The sequence below is a fragment of the Phocoena phocoena genome, chromosome 15, assembly GCF_963924675.1.
Source record: "Phocoena phocoena chromosome 15, mPhoPho1.1, whole genome shotgun sequence".
Lineage (NCBI taxonomy): Eukaryota > Metazoa > Chordata > Mammalia > Artiodactyla > Phocoenidae > Phocoena > Phocoena phocoena.
In genome coordinates this window covers 79,656,135-79,670,112 of record NC_089233.1, presented here as the reverse complement: position 1 = coordinate 79,670,112, position 13,978 = coordinate 79,656,135, and the positions used below count along the sequence as shown (strand labels likewise).

Sequence of the window (13,978 nt, the reverse complement as noted above, 5' to 3'; positions counted from 1 at the left end):
TGTCACTTGCAGAGCCTGCCATCACCGCTGGGCAGCCCCAGGCAAACCGGAAGCAGGTCAAACATTCCTCCAGTTGGCTTTAAATCCCACCTCTGTTTTCTAGACCTCACCTTTCCCTTTATTTTTTCTTTCCATTACTTTACATTTTTAAGTGACCTGGGAGGTATACCTAGCAAACATTCTCAACAGTCTACATAATAAGATAGGACAGGGAACAACTTCCCACCCCCAATTCTGATCACTCCCCAACCTCCATCCCCAAATTTCCTTTCTTAGAGGCTGGAACTCTTTACAGTTTCTTGTGGCCCGAGGTATTCCATGTGTATATTTTTAAATCCTCCCCTCTACCTCTTGACACCATTAAAAAAACAAACGGGAACATACTATACAGACCGTCGAACGTGGCTGTTTTTCACTTACTGTATGTCTTGGAGAATGTTAATGCCTGTGGAGCAATTCACTGTGTGGACAAATGATCATTTATTTAACCAGGTCCCTATTGCTAAGCCATTAGGGTGTTTTACTATCTTGCCACCACAGCAATAGTCCAGCAGATGATGTGTATCTGTTACATGTATCTCTGTGGCTCTGTGCGATTGTATTTATAGGGTAACGTTCCAGAAGTAGAAATCAGAGCTCCCAGAGTTTGTGAATTTTTAAATATTGATATATATTCCTGAATTATCCTCCAGAGAGACAGCCAGATTACGCCCCCACCCACAAGAGACGCGGGCATTCTTCCTCATCCTTTCTCCACTGCCGGTTACTGCATGTTTCCCGTTTTAACAAGTTGATAGGGGGAGAGCTAAGTCTCATAATTTTATTTTGCTTACATTTTACTACTCATCAGGTTGCACATCTTTTCATTGGCTTAAAAGCCAACCCTCTGTCTTTTCTGTGGACCCTCTGCTCACGTTTCGTGTTGAGCCATCCCCTGCTGTGCTGGTGTTTATATAATGTCTTCATTTTCAAAATTGAGATATAATTCATACACCATAAAATTCACGCTTTTCGAGCGTACAGCGTAGTGCTTTCTAGTATATTCACAAGGTAGTGCGACCATCGCCACGACCTGATTCCAGAACATTTTCATCACCTCACAAAGAAGTTCCTTGAGCAGTTCATCTCTCGTTCTCCTCCCCAAGCCCCTGGCAACCACTAATCTACTTTCTGTCTCTGTGGATTTGCCTATTCTGGACATTTTATATAAAGAGAATCATACAATATGTGGCTTTTTGTGTTTGGATTCTTTCACTTAGCATGATGTTTTCAGTGTTCACCCATGTTGTAGCAGGTAGCAGTACGTCATTGTTCTATATGGCTAAATAATACTCCACTGTATGGATATGCCACATTTTGTTTATCCAGTCGTCAGCTGATGGACATTTGAGTTGTATGCCAGTTTTTGCGTGAACATATGTTTTCATTCTCTTGGTTATGTACCTAGGAAGGGGAATTACTGGGTCATGTAGCAACTTGATGTCTAACTTTTTAAGGAACTGCAAAGCAGTTGCACCATTTTACATCCCAGCAGGAATGTATGGGGGTTCCGATTTCTCCACATTCTCCTCAACACTGGTCATTGCCTGTCTTTTTGATTATGGCCATCCTAGTGGGTGTGAAGTGGTAACATATTGTGGTTTCGATTGCCTTTCCCTAATGACTGATGATGTTGAGCATCTTTTTATGCGCTCATTGATCATTTGTATCTCTACTCTGCAGAATATAATGTCTTCTGTTTTTTTATACATTTATTTTATTTTATTTTATATTTGGCTGCGTTGAGTCTTCGTTGCTGCACGCGGGTTTTTCTCTGGTTCGGGGAGCGGGGGCTACTCTTCGTTGCAGTGCGTGGGCTTCTCATTGTGGTGGCTTCTCTTGTTGGGAGCACAGGCTCTAGGCATGTGGGCTTCAGTAGTTGCAGCACGCGGGCTCAGTAGTTGTGGCTCACAGGCTCTAGAGCGCAGGCTCAGTAGTTGTGGCGCACAGGCTTAGTTGCTCCGCAGCATGTGGGATCTTCCTGGATCAGGGCTTGAACCCATGTCTCCTGCATTGGCAGGCGTGTTCTTAACCACTGCGCCACCAGGGAAGCCCTATAATGTCTTCTTGATTTGGCTCTTTTCCGCATCCTTCTCCTCTAGCCCCTTGTTTCATATGACTTTCTGGCTAGCTACTCTCAGTGCCCTGGGACCCCAAGCTAATAACTGTCACTTTTTAGCAGTGTTCTTTGTGGCCTGAATTCAACCTACCCCCACCTAGCATCTCCAAAGCTTACCCTTTGTATCCTAAGAGCTGAGGGCACTAATAGAATGTTATATGATTTTCCTGTTGATTTTTTTTTCCTTTAAAAGGTGTTTAATATTGTAAATATATGAGATCAGTGTTCCCGCTGCTTTGCATCACTGCTACCCTTGGGGGTGGGAGCCACTCATCACATTGCTCCTGGAAATGTGAATCTCTAGTGCCTCTTTTGGGGAAGTAATCTGGCAGTGTCTCTTTTAGAAGTTAAATGCACATTAATTTGGGTGCAGCAATTCTACATCTGTACCTCTATTCCATAGAAATAAAGTACTATTTTAGGATTTTTGAATATGGAAGTTTTCCCCAATGTTGTTTATAATGGAAATGGAAAAGGAAAAATAAACGTTTGGAAACTATCAGAATGTTCATTAATTAGGCAATGGCATACATGTCTTTTGGTATATCCATATTAAGGAATATTTTGCAGCTATTGAAAAAAGATAAGATAGATTTAGATATATTGATTGGGAGGGAGAACTATTGATGTCTTAGTCCATTTGGAATGCTCTAACAAAGATACCATAGACTGGGTGGCTTAAGCAATAACCATTTATTTCTCACTGTGCTAGAGGCTGAGAAGTCCAAAATCAGGATGCCAGCAGATTCTTTGTCTGGTGAGGGACAGGTTCCTGGTTCACAGTCAGCCATCTTTTCACTGTGTCCTCACACGGTGGAGGAAGCAAAAGAGCTCTTTAGTGCCTCCATTCTAAAGGCACTAATCCCATTCATGAGGGCTCCACCCTCATGACCTAATTACCTCCCAAAGCCCCCACCTCCTAATACCATCACAGTGGAGGTTAAGATTCAGTTTATGAACTTTGGGGTGGGGGGTGGGGGGCAGACACAAACATTCAATCCATAACAGTGATATATAAAAGCAATCAAAAACAATATCCAAATACCATATGCTAACACATATATATGGAATCTTAAAAAAAAGTTTCTGAAGAACCTAGGGGCAGGACAGGAATAAAGACGCAGACGTAGAGAATGGACTTGACGACACAGGGAGGGGAAAGGGTAAGCTGGGATGAAATGAGAGGGTGGCATGGACATATATACACACCACCAAATGTAAAATAGATAGCTAGTGGGAAGCAGCTGCATAGCACAGGGAGGTCAGCTCGGTGCTTTGTGACCACCTAGAGGGGTGGGATAGGGAGGGTGGGAGGGAGATGCAAGAGGGAGGGGATATGGGGATATATGTATACGTATAGCTGATTCACTTTGTGATACCGCAGAAACTAACACACCATTATAAAGCAATTATACTCCAGTAAAGATGTTAAAAACAAAACAAAACAAAAAAAACCCCCCAAAATCTAACATAATCGTATTTTTATAAAAACCAACCAGGATATATGTACATGTGTCTGGGAGGCTTGTATGTATTTGTCTGAGCATGAACAAAGTTTGATAAGCCACCCCGGCTTGCAGATGTTCATTATACTACAGTGAGGGTAGAGGGTAGAGATAGGGAAAGGAAAGTGTTGAAAGATTAATCATATGGGAGGTAAACACATGTTAAATGTGTATTATTATCGAACTGAGAAAAAAATCAAACATCTGATGTGTCTTTGAGTGAAATATTTGCTCATGTTGGAGCAAAGCCTGGTTCTACGGGTAAATTATCTTTGTATGTTCCAGACTTTTACAGGCATATGAATGATAGGAAATGTGTGAGTAAAGAGGAGAGGAAAAATCCGTAAGTCACTGGTGTAGTCTTGCCCCACAGTGACTAACAGTCACTGCTGACTCTAGAGGATGCTTCCGGGAGAGCGTGGGGTGAGTTACCTTCTGCCCACATAATGTTTGAGCCCAGCATTTTCATCACCAAATGTTTAGGCACATTGTATCCAACTGACAGTTGAGAATTCTTCCCTCCTGCCCCCCAAACCCGTTCCTTTCTTTTATTTATGCTAGAATCTCTTGGAGAAGGTAACCTGGCTTTTTAATATTGAGATGGAGAGCATGAAATCTGATCATTCAGTGAAGTTTTGAAATCTAACATCTCCCTCCAAGCCATAAGCAGCTGCCACGTGAATCCTTATTTCAAGACCTTTAAAACAACAAATGCATTTACACAACACAGAAAGCCACAGTTGTTTGAAGTGTCATTTGACTCCTGCAGGCTGACCGCAAAAGGGTCATTTTTGCAAAACTTTTTGAGGTCTTCATCGGTCTTCCCTAGGGCCTGTTGTAATCCTTTGATATTCAACTACAGTTCTCTTTTGAAGAATTTAGTGTGTCATCATCTACTTTCCCTTCTATTTTTCCTTCTTCTCTGGCGAAGAACTACTTGAACTCTGCCGGATCCCCATCCAACAATAACCATGTGTGTGATCTTTATATGACTATGAACTCTTCCATCGTTTGCAAGATTTGCAATTTCCCTTTACAATTAGTGTGCATTGTATTTCCTCTTTATTTAGCTTTTATCCTGACTGACCACCATATTGACAGTGTCGCATAGGAAGGGACAGTGTCGCATAGGAAGGGATGTCTGAGTGGGGAATCGTAAGTGGACACTTCATTTGTGGATAAAATTATGATGACAGTTTCTGTTTTCCTCTTTAACCTTAAGAACTAGGAATGTTTAGATAATGAATTCTTAAAAGAAGTCCAAAATAAGTTTAGCCATTTTAAAATGAAAGTGGCAGGGAGGGGAAACATAGGGGTAAGGAGTTAAGAGATACAAACTACTTTGTATAAAATATATAAACAAAAACATGTATTGTACAGCACAAGGAAATATAGCCACTGTTTTGTAATAACTTTAAATGGAGTATAAGCTATAAAAATATTGAATCGTTATGTTGTATACCTGAAGCCAATATAATGTAAATCAACTATACTTCAATAAAAAATATACATAAAAGTTAAAAAGAACAACAACTCCACCTCTGCCACCGCCATTATTACTTGGGTTGCTATTTTTGCCGTTGTTTGAATTATGGCTGCTGAGCGTCTGCTATGCCCCTGGCTCTTCTCCCTGCCTTACCGTGTTCCCTGACTTAATCCTACTATACGCCAAGCACTGCTGGGGGCACTGGGGATGCAGCTGTAATCAAAACACACCAAGTCTGTCCATTCAGGGCTTACATTCTGCTGGGGAGGAAACAAGTAAACGATGAATTAATGAGATCGTTTCAGAGACCAGTGAATGCTCTGCAAAATCCATGGAGTGAGTGGGGTGAGTGGGAGGGGTTACTTTAGAGAGGGTGGTCTAGGAAGGCCTGACCTGGGGCCTGAATGATGACGAGGTAGCCATGGAAGATCTTAGGGAAAGCGTTCCCAGGTGGAAAGGACAAGTAGTGTGAAGGGCCTCGGGTGGGACTACAATTGGTGAGCTGAGAGGTGAGAGGAAGCACACAGTAGGAGCTGAGGTTCTGGTGGGTGTGGTCTACCGTACAGTTTGTATTACTGAGTCCAAGTTTGTACTGCACGACAGACCAGTAATTTGAGAGATGAGGCGTTGGGGCAAGGAATGGCGACTTTATTCGGAAAGCCAGTAGACCAAGAAGATGGTGGATTAGTGTCCCAAAGAACCATCGTCCCCGAGTTAGAATTCAGGCTGCTTTTATACTAAATGGGGGCGTGGCTGGTTGCTGCAAACTTCTTGGTGACAGAATCCTTGGTTCTTGCAGCTGTCCATGTAGGTCTGGTTATAATATTCCTATAAGCCTCCACCAAGACAAATGTTATTTTCTGTTCTGCAACTTTTTATCTCTATATGAATGGAAAAGTGTATACCTTTAAAGGTCAGAGCCCATCTGGAGATGGGCTCTCCTGTATATTTCAGGCTGTAGGCAACTTTTTTTTTTCTAGGCAGCATTTTTTATACAAAGATGCAGAGCCAGCATGACTAAGCACAGGCAACAGAGCGCAAGGGTTAGAGCTAAAGGGAGAGATCCAATATGGAGTCAGGCTTGTTCTCCTCTGTTGTATTTGGACTTGATGTTAATGTGATGAGGCCCTCTTTGGATAGTTTTATGCAGATTAATGATATGATCTGATTTTTATTTAAAACAAATAAACAAAAATCATACACCGATGTTGCCCAGATATGAGAAAGCACAGGCTTTTATTCTCCCTTGTGCAGAGTTTCTTTTTTTCCTTGAAAATCCACTAATTCTGTTAACCAGACTTCGTTCCATTCATCTTTCCTCCTTTGCTCTTCTGTTCTTGCTTCTACTACAATACATTGTTAGGAATCTGAGCTTTGAAATCAGGCAAACATGTGTTTAAATCCTGACTCCACCACTTGTGAGCAGGATAGTGTTAGAAAAGTGACTTTATTCTCAGAGCCACAGTTTCCACACCTGTAAAATGGGAGTGCTGATGGTATCTAGCATAGATTTGCTATAATACATAAATAAAATTATCTTGTTACATACAGCATTTACTATAATGCCTGGCACCTGGGAAACATTCCATGAATATTAGCTATTGTGTTTACAGTTGTACCAAGTGAAAATTGTAGCTTTGGCACATGAAAAAAACAAAACAAAAGATAGCCCTTACTCAGAAGTTCTGAATAGTGTAACACAAACCTTGTGTGTGTATGTATGTGTGTGTCTTAAATATGTGATAGAAATCTGATGAAGCAGTTTGTTTTAACTAAGAATACTTGGTGCTTGGAAAAAGCATTCTTGACACTTCTCTGGCCCAGGTTCGTAGATTTCTGAAGATAAATTAATTCATATAATTACTATTTTAAAAGTCTTTCCAGGGCACCCAAATTTAGAGGTTAATCCATTGGAATAATTCCTTTCCTTATGCTTCTATTTAGAAAATTAAATAATAATTGTAGTAATAATATATAAATATAACAGAACAACTAATAGTTATTAGGTATCCACCACGTACCCGCCTATGTTAAGTACCATGTAGGAAGTATTTCATTTAATCCTCACTCTTTGAAGAAGACCCTTATTTTCTTGTCCATTTTATAAGAAAATTGAGGCATAGAGATATAAAGTAACTTGTCCAGGTCACATATTTAATATTTTAGAGGTTAAACCCAGGTCCCTCCGATCCACAATCTAAGTACTTAACAATTATGCTAAGACGCCATTCATCTCCATCACATGTCTAGATAAAATGGCTTTCTTAGGGCTTCCCTGGTGGCGCAGTGGTTAGGAATCCGCCTGCCAATGCAGGGGACGTGGGTTTGAGCCCTGGTCTGGGAAGATCGCACATGCCGTGGAGCAACTAAGCCCGTGTGCCGCAACTACTGAGCCTGCACTCTAGAGCCCACGAGCCACAACTACTGAGCCTGCATGCTTCAACTCCTGAAGCCCACATGCCTAGAGCCTGTGCTCTGCAATGAGAGAGGCCACCACAGTGAGAAGCCTGTGCACCGCAGAGAGGAGTGGCCCCTGCTCACCACAGCTAGAGAAAGCCCGCGTGCAGCAACGAAGCCCCAACGCAGCCAAAAAATAATTTAAAAAAAAAAAGACTTTCTTAAAACACACACACACACACACACTACAAAATATATTTTCTGCATTAAGGAGATCAAAATTTTCAACTCTCCTAAATATTTGGGAGCTACCATTTACATTCTTACTTGATTTCTTTTTATCTTCCTTAAACTCTTACACATTTTTTTCATGGAAAGTAAAACCTCTTTGGTATGTCATCTGTTTGTCTGCTTTATGAGAAAACTTTTTATTGAAACCAGATTCCAGATGGGCTTCTCCCAAGCTTTTTCATAGGAACAGAAAGCTTAGTTCCAGTCATCTAGAAGGAACTTTTTATTCTTTCCATAATAATGTGAGGAAGGCTTGTGAATTATCCCCATCTTTGCAAGAATATAAAACCTGGAACTCCAATGGGTTTTCTTCCTACTCATTCACACAGATTGTGTGTGTGTGTGTGTGTGTGTGTGTGTGTGTGTGTAAGTTAATGTTTCAGAACATAATTTATTTGTTTTTAATGCTTATCTAAGGTCTCAAATGACTGTAATCTCCTTGCCCACGTGGATTTTTTTCCTTCACTTTTACTGAGAAAACAAAGTGTTGGCGGGTATTTTTTTGTTTCTATCCAGCTTCTTAGAGCTCACTTTCTCCCATTTCATTTTCTTTCCCCTCCTCCATCCCATATTAAATGCCTCCTAGACATATTTGAAGAGCCCGGAGACCACTTCTCAAGGAGAGGATTGATTGCTATTAATTAACAGGTGAAATTCTCTCCAAGTCACTGAGTATGTACTTAATTTGAACTGGCATAAGTGAAAAAAAAAAACTTGCTGGCTATGGCTATGTAATTGTAAACCAGCTTCAGGGACAGCTGGATTCAGGTGTCCAAATGTTCCCATGGATCTCTTGGCTCTGCTTTTCATCTATGTTAGTTCTCAGGCAAGCACTCTGAAAGGTAACAGCCAAGGCCACCAGCTCCAGTTGTACCTCCTACTGGTTTGCCAACCCAAGCACAAAGATTTGTAACTCTGTTCTAGTAGGCTCAGCAAAAGTCGCAAGACTGATTTTTGTTAGTGTAGCTTAGGTCATGTGCCCACCGAGGAGGTGAGCATTTTAGCAAGGGAAATAGAAGCTGCAGATGATGGACTTGGATATACACTCACCCAAGTTTGGGGGGCAGAGCTTCATGGAAATGGGTTGCCCCATCCAAGAGGTCCTAGTTCTTACAAGTTATCAAAAGTACTTTACCCATCCTCTGATATCAAGAGCTATGGCTTGTATCTGCTGTAACTCTTCATGCACTGAAGTCTAGTTTAGATACCTGGATGTAAGGAATGGATCCTTTGTTGAAGCAGTATACCAGCACTTTTTGGGAAGTTTGTCCATGGGAAGATTTTTTTCAAAGACTTTTTCTCTGACTGTGACACTCTTACTTACCACTACCTCCTTGTTTTCCCGCCAGAGAGTAGGGAAGACTAGAGGAGATCAGTTGATGTTCTTGGCGTTTTGAAAAGCCCTTCCTTGTTTTGAATCTTCGTCTCCTCCTTTTTTGTCAACTGCTTCCCCTTCTCCTGGCATGGAGCATCCCCACAATTCATTTATATTCACTCTGACAGTTCAACTGCCTGAGCTGCTTATTTGGCATCTTGACACATCCATCCATCACTTCTTTATTCCCACTCTCTCCCTCCCTCTTCCCTTCTGAGTATAATAGTTACCACAATTACGAATTCCAGGACCACAAGAAAAATGGTTAAGAAGAGCCAAAGGATATATCCAATGTTCATAAAGTGTCTGAGTTTATGAGGAGCCCCTAGTGCTTGTCACTGGTCTTCAGTACCATTTCTTCTCTGCTCCTCAAAGCTTAAAGAGGAGACCACCACTCTGCCCAGGAATCCAGAGCCCTCTCTCCATCTCTCCCTCCCTCTCTGTCTCCTTTACTGTTTGTTCTTGACTTTAGACACTGTGAGATACTAGAGTTTGGCAAAAATAATTGCTAATGGATGTGTGTATTTCTCACTACCTATGAGCAATATGAGATGAGCTAAATAAACCTCGGTTCTCTTCTTTCTCTTTCTATCATCCTGCAAACAGATATTAAGAAGTGGTTGACTACAAACTACACATTCACAGTATCTGTCAGTTACTAAGCAGCTACTACGGAAAAGGCAGGATTCTTGATCCTTTGCATGAGTTTTCTCCTTTAAACATCAGAACAACCCTGCAAGGGAGCTTCTATTTTTCCCATTTTACAAATGAGAAAATTCAAAGAGTTTTAGTGACTTGCCCAAGGTCACACAGCTTATCGGTAGAGAATCTTGATCTTTAGCTGTGATTTCCAATTTTGTAGTGTATCTTTTTTCCTTAATATTGCACTGCTTTAGGAAAGGGCCCTCGAAAAGGATGCAGTTCAGTTAGGTCGATGCAGAGTTCAAAACAGAAACAGGTGGATTCTGGAAACAGCACCCCTCCCTGGAGGGGGCAGAACCTGCACCCACAGTCTTGCACAGGTAACGCTACACTCTGCCTCCATGCGGCCCAAGGTCTAATCCACTTTCCTGTGTAGACATCTGAACTTGCAGGCTTCACAGTGGAAACTTTCTAGAATATAAGATAGAGAGAGCATGAACTTTGGAGTCAGATTTCTGCCCATAACCAGATTCTGCTTGTTGGCCAGCTGTGGGTAGGTGGATCAGCCTCTCTGGCTGTACATTTTCTCACTCATGAATAATGACAATAACTAACGTTCATAACATTTATTGAGCATTTACTGTATTCCAGGCACTGTTTGATGTGCTTTAAAAATGTTAACTCATGGAATCTTCATGACAAAATTATGGGTGTAGGTTCTACTATTTGCCTCATTTTACCAGAAAATTGAGGCACAGAAAAGTTAAGTAACTCAGATTCAAATTGACAGTCTGGCTCAGTGGTTCTCGAATGTGAGTTTTGCCCCCAGGGGACATCTGGCAACTTCCGGAGACATTTCTGGTTGTCACCGCTAGGGGGTGCTATGGGCATCTGGTGGGTAGAGGCCAGGGATGCTGCCGTACACCCTGCAAGGCACAAGGTGGACCCTGGAACAAAGAATGATACGGCCCCAAACGGCAATAAGTCCCGAGGCTGGGAAACTTGTTCTCCTAACCCCATAACTGCTGTCCTGCCTCCCAGGTGAAATCATGATAATTAGCTTCTCACAGGATTCCCGCGGAGATAAAGAAGATAATTAATGTGTCACTAACACAGCACCTGGTGCGTGCTTTCCAGTAACTTGGCTTTCCTCTTCCGTAATCTTCCATTCCTCTCTCCAGAGAAAAGCAGGGTCAGAAGACACCTCGATAGCTGACTTCTGCTCCGCAGAGGGACCCAGGTACAGCAGAGTCCCAGACTGCATCACAGCCTCTGTGTAGGAGACGTTGGGAGTCCATTAGCAATCCTTGAATTTCCTCGCTGGGCTGAATGACCCCTGTTTATGTTTGTGTTTACAGTTGATTTGGAAACAAGTGTCCAGGAGGATAATGTGGCCACTTCTTCCCCCAAGACAATGGAGATAAGCGCTGTTGCGGATGCCAACGGGAAGAATCTTGGGAAGGAGGCCAAACCCCAGACACCAGCTGCTAAATCTCGTTTTTTCTTGACACTCTCTCGGCCTGTACCAGGACGTACCGGAGACCAAGCTACGGATTCATCCACTGGACCAGTGAAGCTTGATGTCAGCTCCGATAAAGCTCTAGGGAACAAAGACCCGAGTGAGCCCATGGCACTTCCGGTGGCAGCTGCACTGGGTTGCGACCCAGATAAAACCCCCGTGCAGACCCTGGCCCAAGCCGAGGGGCCCTCTGCCACTTGGGGACCAGAGTCTCGGCTATCTGAGGCCGGAGGGGCAGCCCCCTCCAAGCCCAAGGACTCCAGCTTCTTTGACAGACTCTTCAAACTGGACAAGGGACGGGACAAGGCCCTCGTGGACCGCCAACAGGAGGCCAAGCGTGCAGAGCATCACCACCCCACCACCGAAACTCCTGGATTCTCCACGCAGTCGGACGATGTCCCTGCAGAGAGGGTAAGACAATCTGTTTTGTTCTTAATGCAGGCTCGGGGGGCACTTGTGGGGCAAGACGATTGCACGTGTGTTGCCGTGCCATCACGGAGGGGTCCTGACAAGGTATCAAGCCGTGGATCCCTCTAGAACCAACAGCACATTGCAGCGCGGTGCTCGCCAGTGTTTCTGCGGGGCAGAAACATCTGTTGGAAGAACAACAACAGCTGTGGCATCTGTTTCACATAAAAGAAAAGAGGAGGTGAGTCACATACAGATGAATCTGTTCTTCCATTTATCAAAGGCAGAGGTGGACAGGTTGCATTTATGATCAAATGGAGTCTGGAGGGAAAAACATTAGCAGAATAAAAACGGTTCCTAAAAGACTTAAATACCTGCCCATCTCAGTAGCTGGTTTCATATACAGAATGTTTATGGGCTTTTGTTGGAATGCATTTCACTTCTTACGTTTAATAGCTTGGACTGATCTTTAACTATCTTTTGCACTAAAGTGTGTGTTTAAAGAAAGAGCTTTTACAGCTCTGGGCAGACTCTTTTATGTACAAATTATTTTTCAACACGCCAGAGTAATACCTTTGTAAAAAACGAGATTTTTTTTTTTTTTAAGGAGGCATCTGAACCGGTTGCTTTCTTTCCTGCGCAAAGAAAGGCAAGTCCTTTTGATCTTAAAAAGAGCGTTTGATTTTAACCTTGAGAGTTTGTTTGTATTGGGGACAGAGAAAAGAACTCCTTGAATGAAGAAGGAAATAAAAGTAGATACATTGTATTTTAAGGCACTTATTCGCTTAGTGAATGGATTTAAACAACAGTATTTTTCAAAATTTGGGAGCATAGTGCCTCTACTTGAGCTTAGACCCAGGAAAAAATTAAATGGGCTGTTTTTTATTACATGGTCGTGTATCGTGGCTGTCAATATATTTGTCTTAATGACAACCAGCTTCCCTGCCAAGTTGCTAATGATAACACTGGCTGTCATTTATTTAGCCTTTACAGTGTGCCAGGCTCTGTTCTAAGCACTGTCCAGATATTACTTTCCTTCAGGAAAATGAGTATCACATTAATCTGAGGTTTTAATGTATCCAGGACGGTGTCAAAAATTATACTGTAAATATTAGACACCAACTGAAAATTCTGGACTGTTAGAATTGAGGAACAGATGATAAGGCTCGTATGTTTAGGCTCATGCTATCAGCATTCTTGTCATTTCTGTAAATTTTTACTCTAAGAACTGATTCTTATATTTTCTTTCAAAAGTTAGAAAAATTGCCCTTTAAATGCCCACTTCCCCAAATGCAGCAGTTCAGGAGCCAATTGAATAGCTTTCTGTTTAATTCAAAGTGAGTCTTCAAATGTATGCTGGCATCAAATCTTTACTGAGGGTGACACTGCCAGGTACAGGTGAAGCACGGCCACAGTGGTGGACAGGACAGGGTCCCAGTGCTCAGGGAGTTTTTGGTCTAGAGAGAGAAGAGGTACAAAAACCTCACAGTTACAATGCAAGGTGCCCAGTGCTCTGGTGGGGAAGGCCAAGTGTTGGAGAGGATGTCCAGACACAAGGAGAATTAGCCTACCTGGCCCAGGGAACCTTCCATCAAATGTATAAACCTGGAGCCCGAAAGATCCTTGTCTTGGGGCTATAAACTGGTCATCAATATTCATGAATATTTGAGAAGCTATTTACTACTTTACTTTGAGTGGGGAAACTCTTGTTGCCTTCTTGTTATTGGTCATGGGCTACTAAGGCCATTCTGAGTTTTTGAATAGTCACGTTTCATTTTCATGGGCATCCAAAGCCAGCTCATTGCTGGAGTTAGGAAAAGACTGAGTTATTTATGGAAAGAGAATGAAGGACTGAGCTTTACCCGTCTTGGGATAGGTGTCTGTGATGCATCCAAATCCCTGTCCTAATGAAGTAAACCCGTTCAGCCTCTGATAACTGACCCTTGAAAGTATTTAACCTTAAACACTTAATGTGATCAATCCATTCCTATCCTAAGAAGAGCGCAGGAAGTTTGAGAATTAGGCTTTATCAACTCAGTTTTTTTTTTTAATTGAATGCTCTGGGACAGCACCTCAACTGGAGTGGAATGAGTTCCAGAATGAGATTAGATTCAGAAGATGGGGTCTGTGTTGGGAACATGGCAGGTATTTAATATAGTCAAGCCTGTGGGCGATATTTTGAAGTTATAGTAACCTC

At 42.3% G+C, this 13,978-nt stretch overlaps 1 protein-coding gene across 2 annotated transcripts in view; it reads left to right on the top strand.

The window, feature by feature from the left end:
• Positions 1-13,978, top strand: part of BCAS1 (brain enriched myelin associated protein 1) — a 96,503-nt gene that overhangs the window by 16,794 nt on the left and 65,731 nt on the right. For both annotated transcript variants that reach the window (XM_065892447.1, XM_065892448.1), the window contains exon 3: positions 11,213-11,784. In XM_065892447.1, the coding sequence (XP_065748519.1) occupies positions 11,213-11,784 (572 nt within the window). The remainder of the gene's footprint in view (positions 1-11,212; positions 11,785-13,978) is intronic.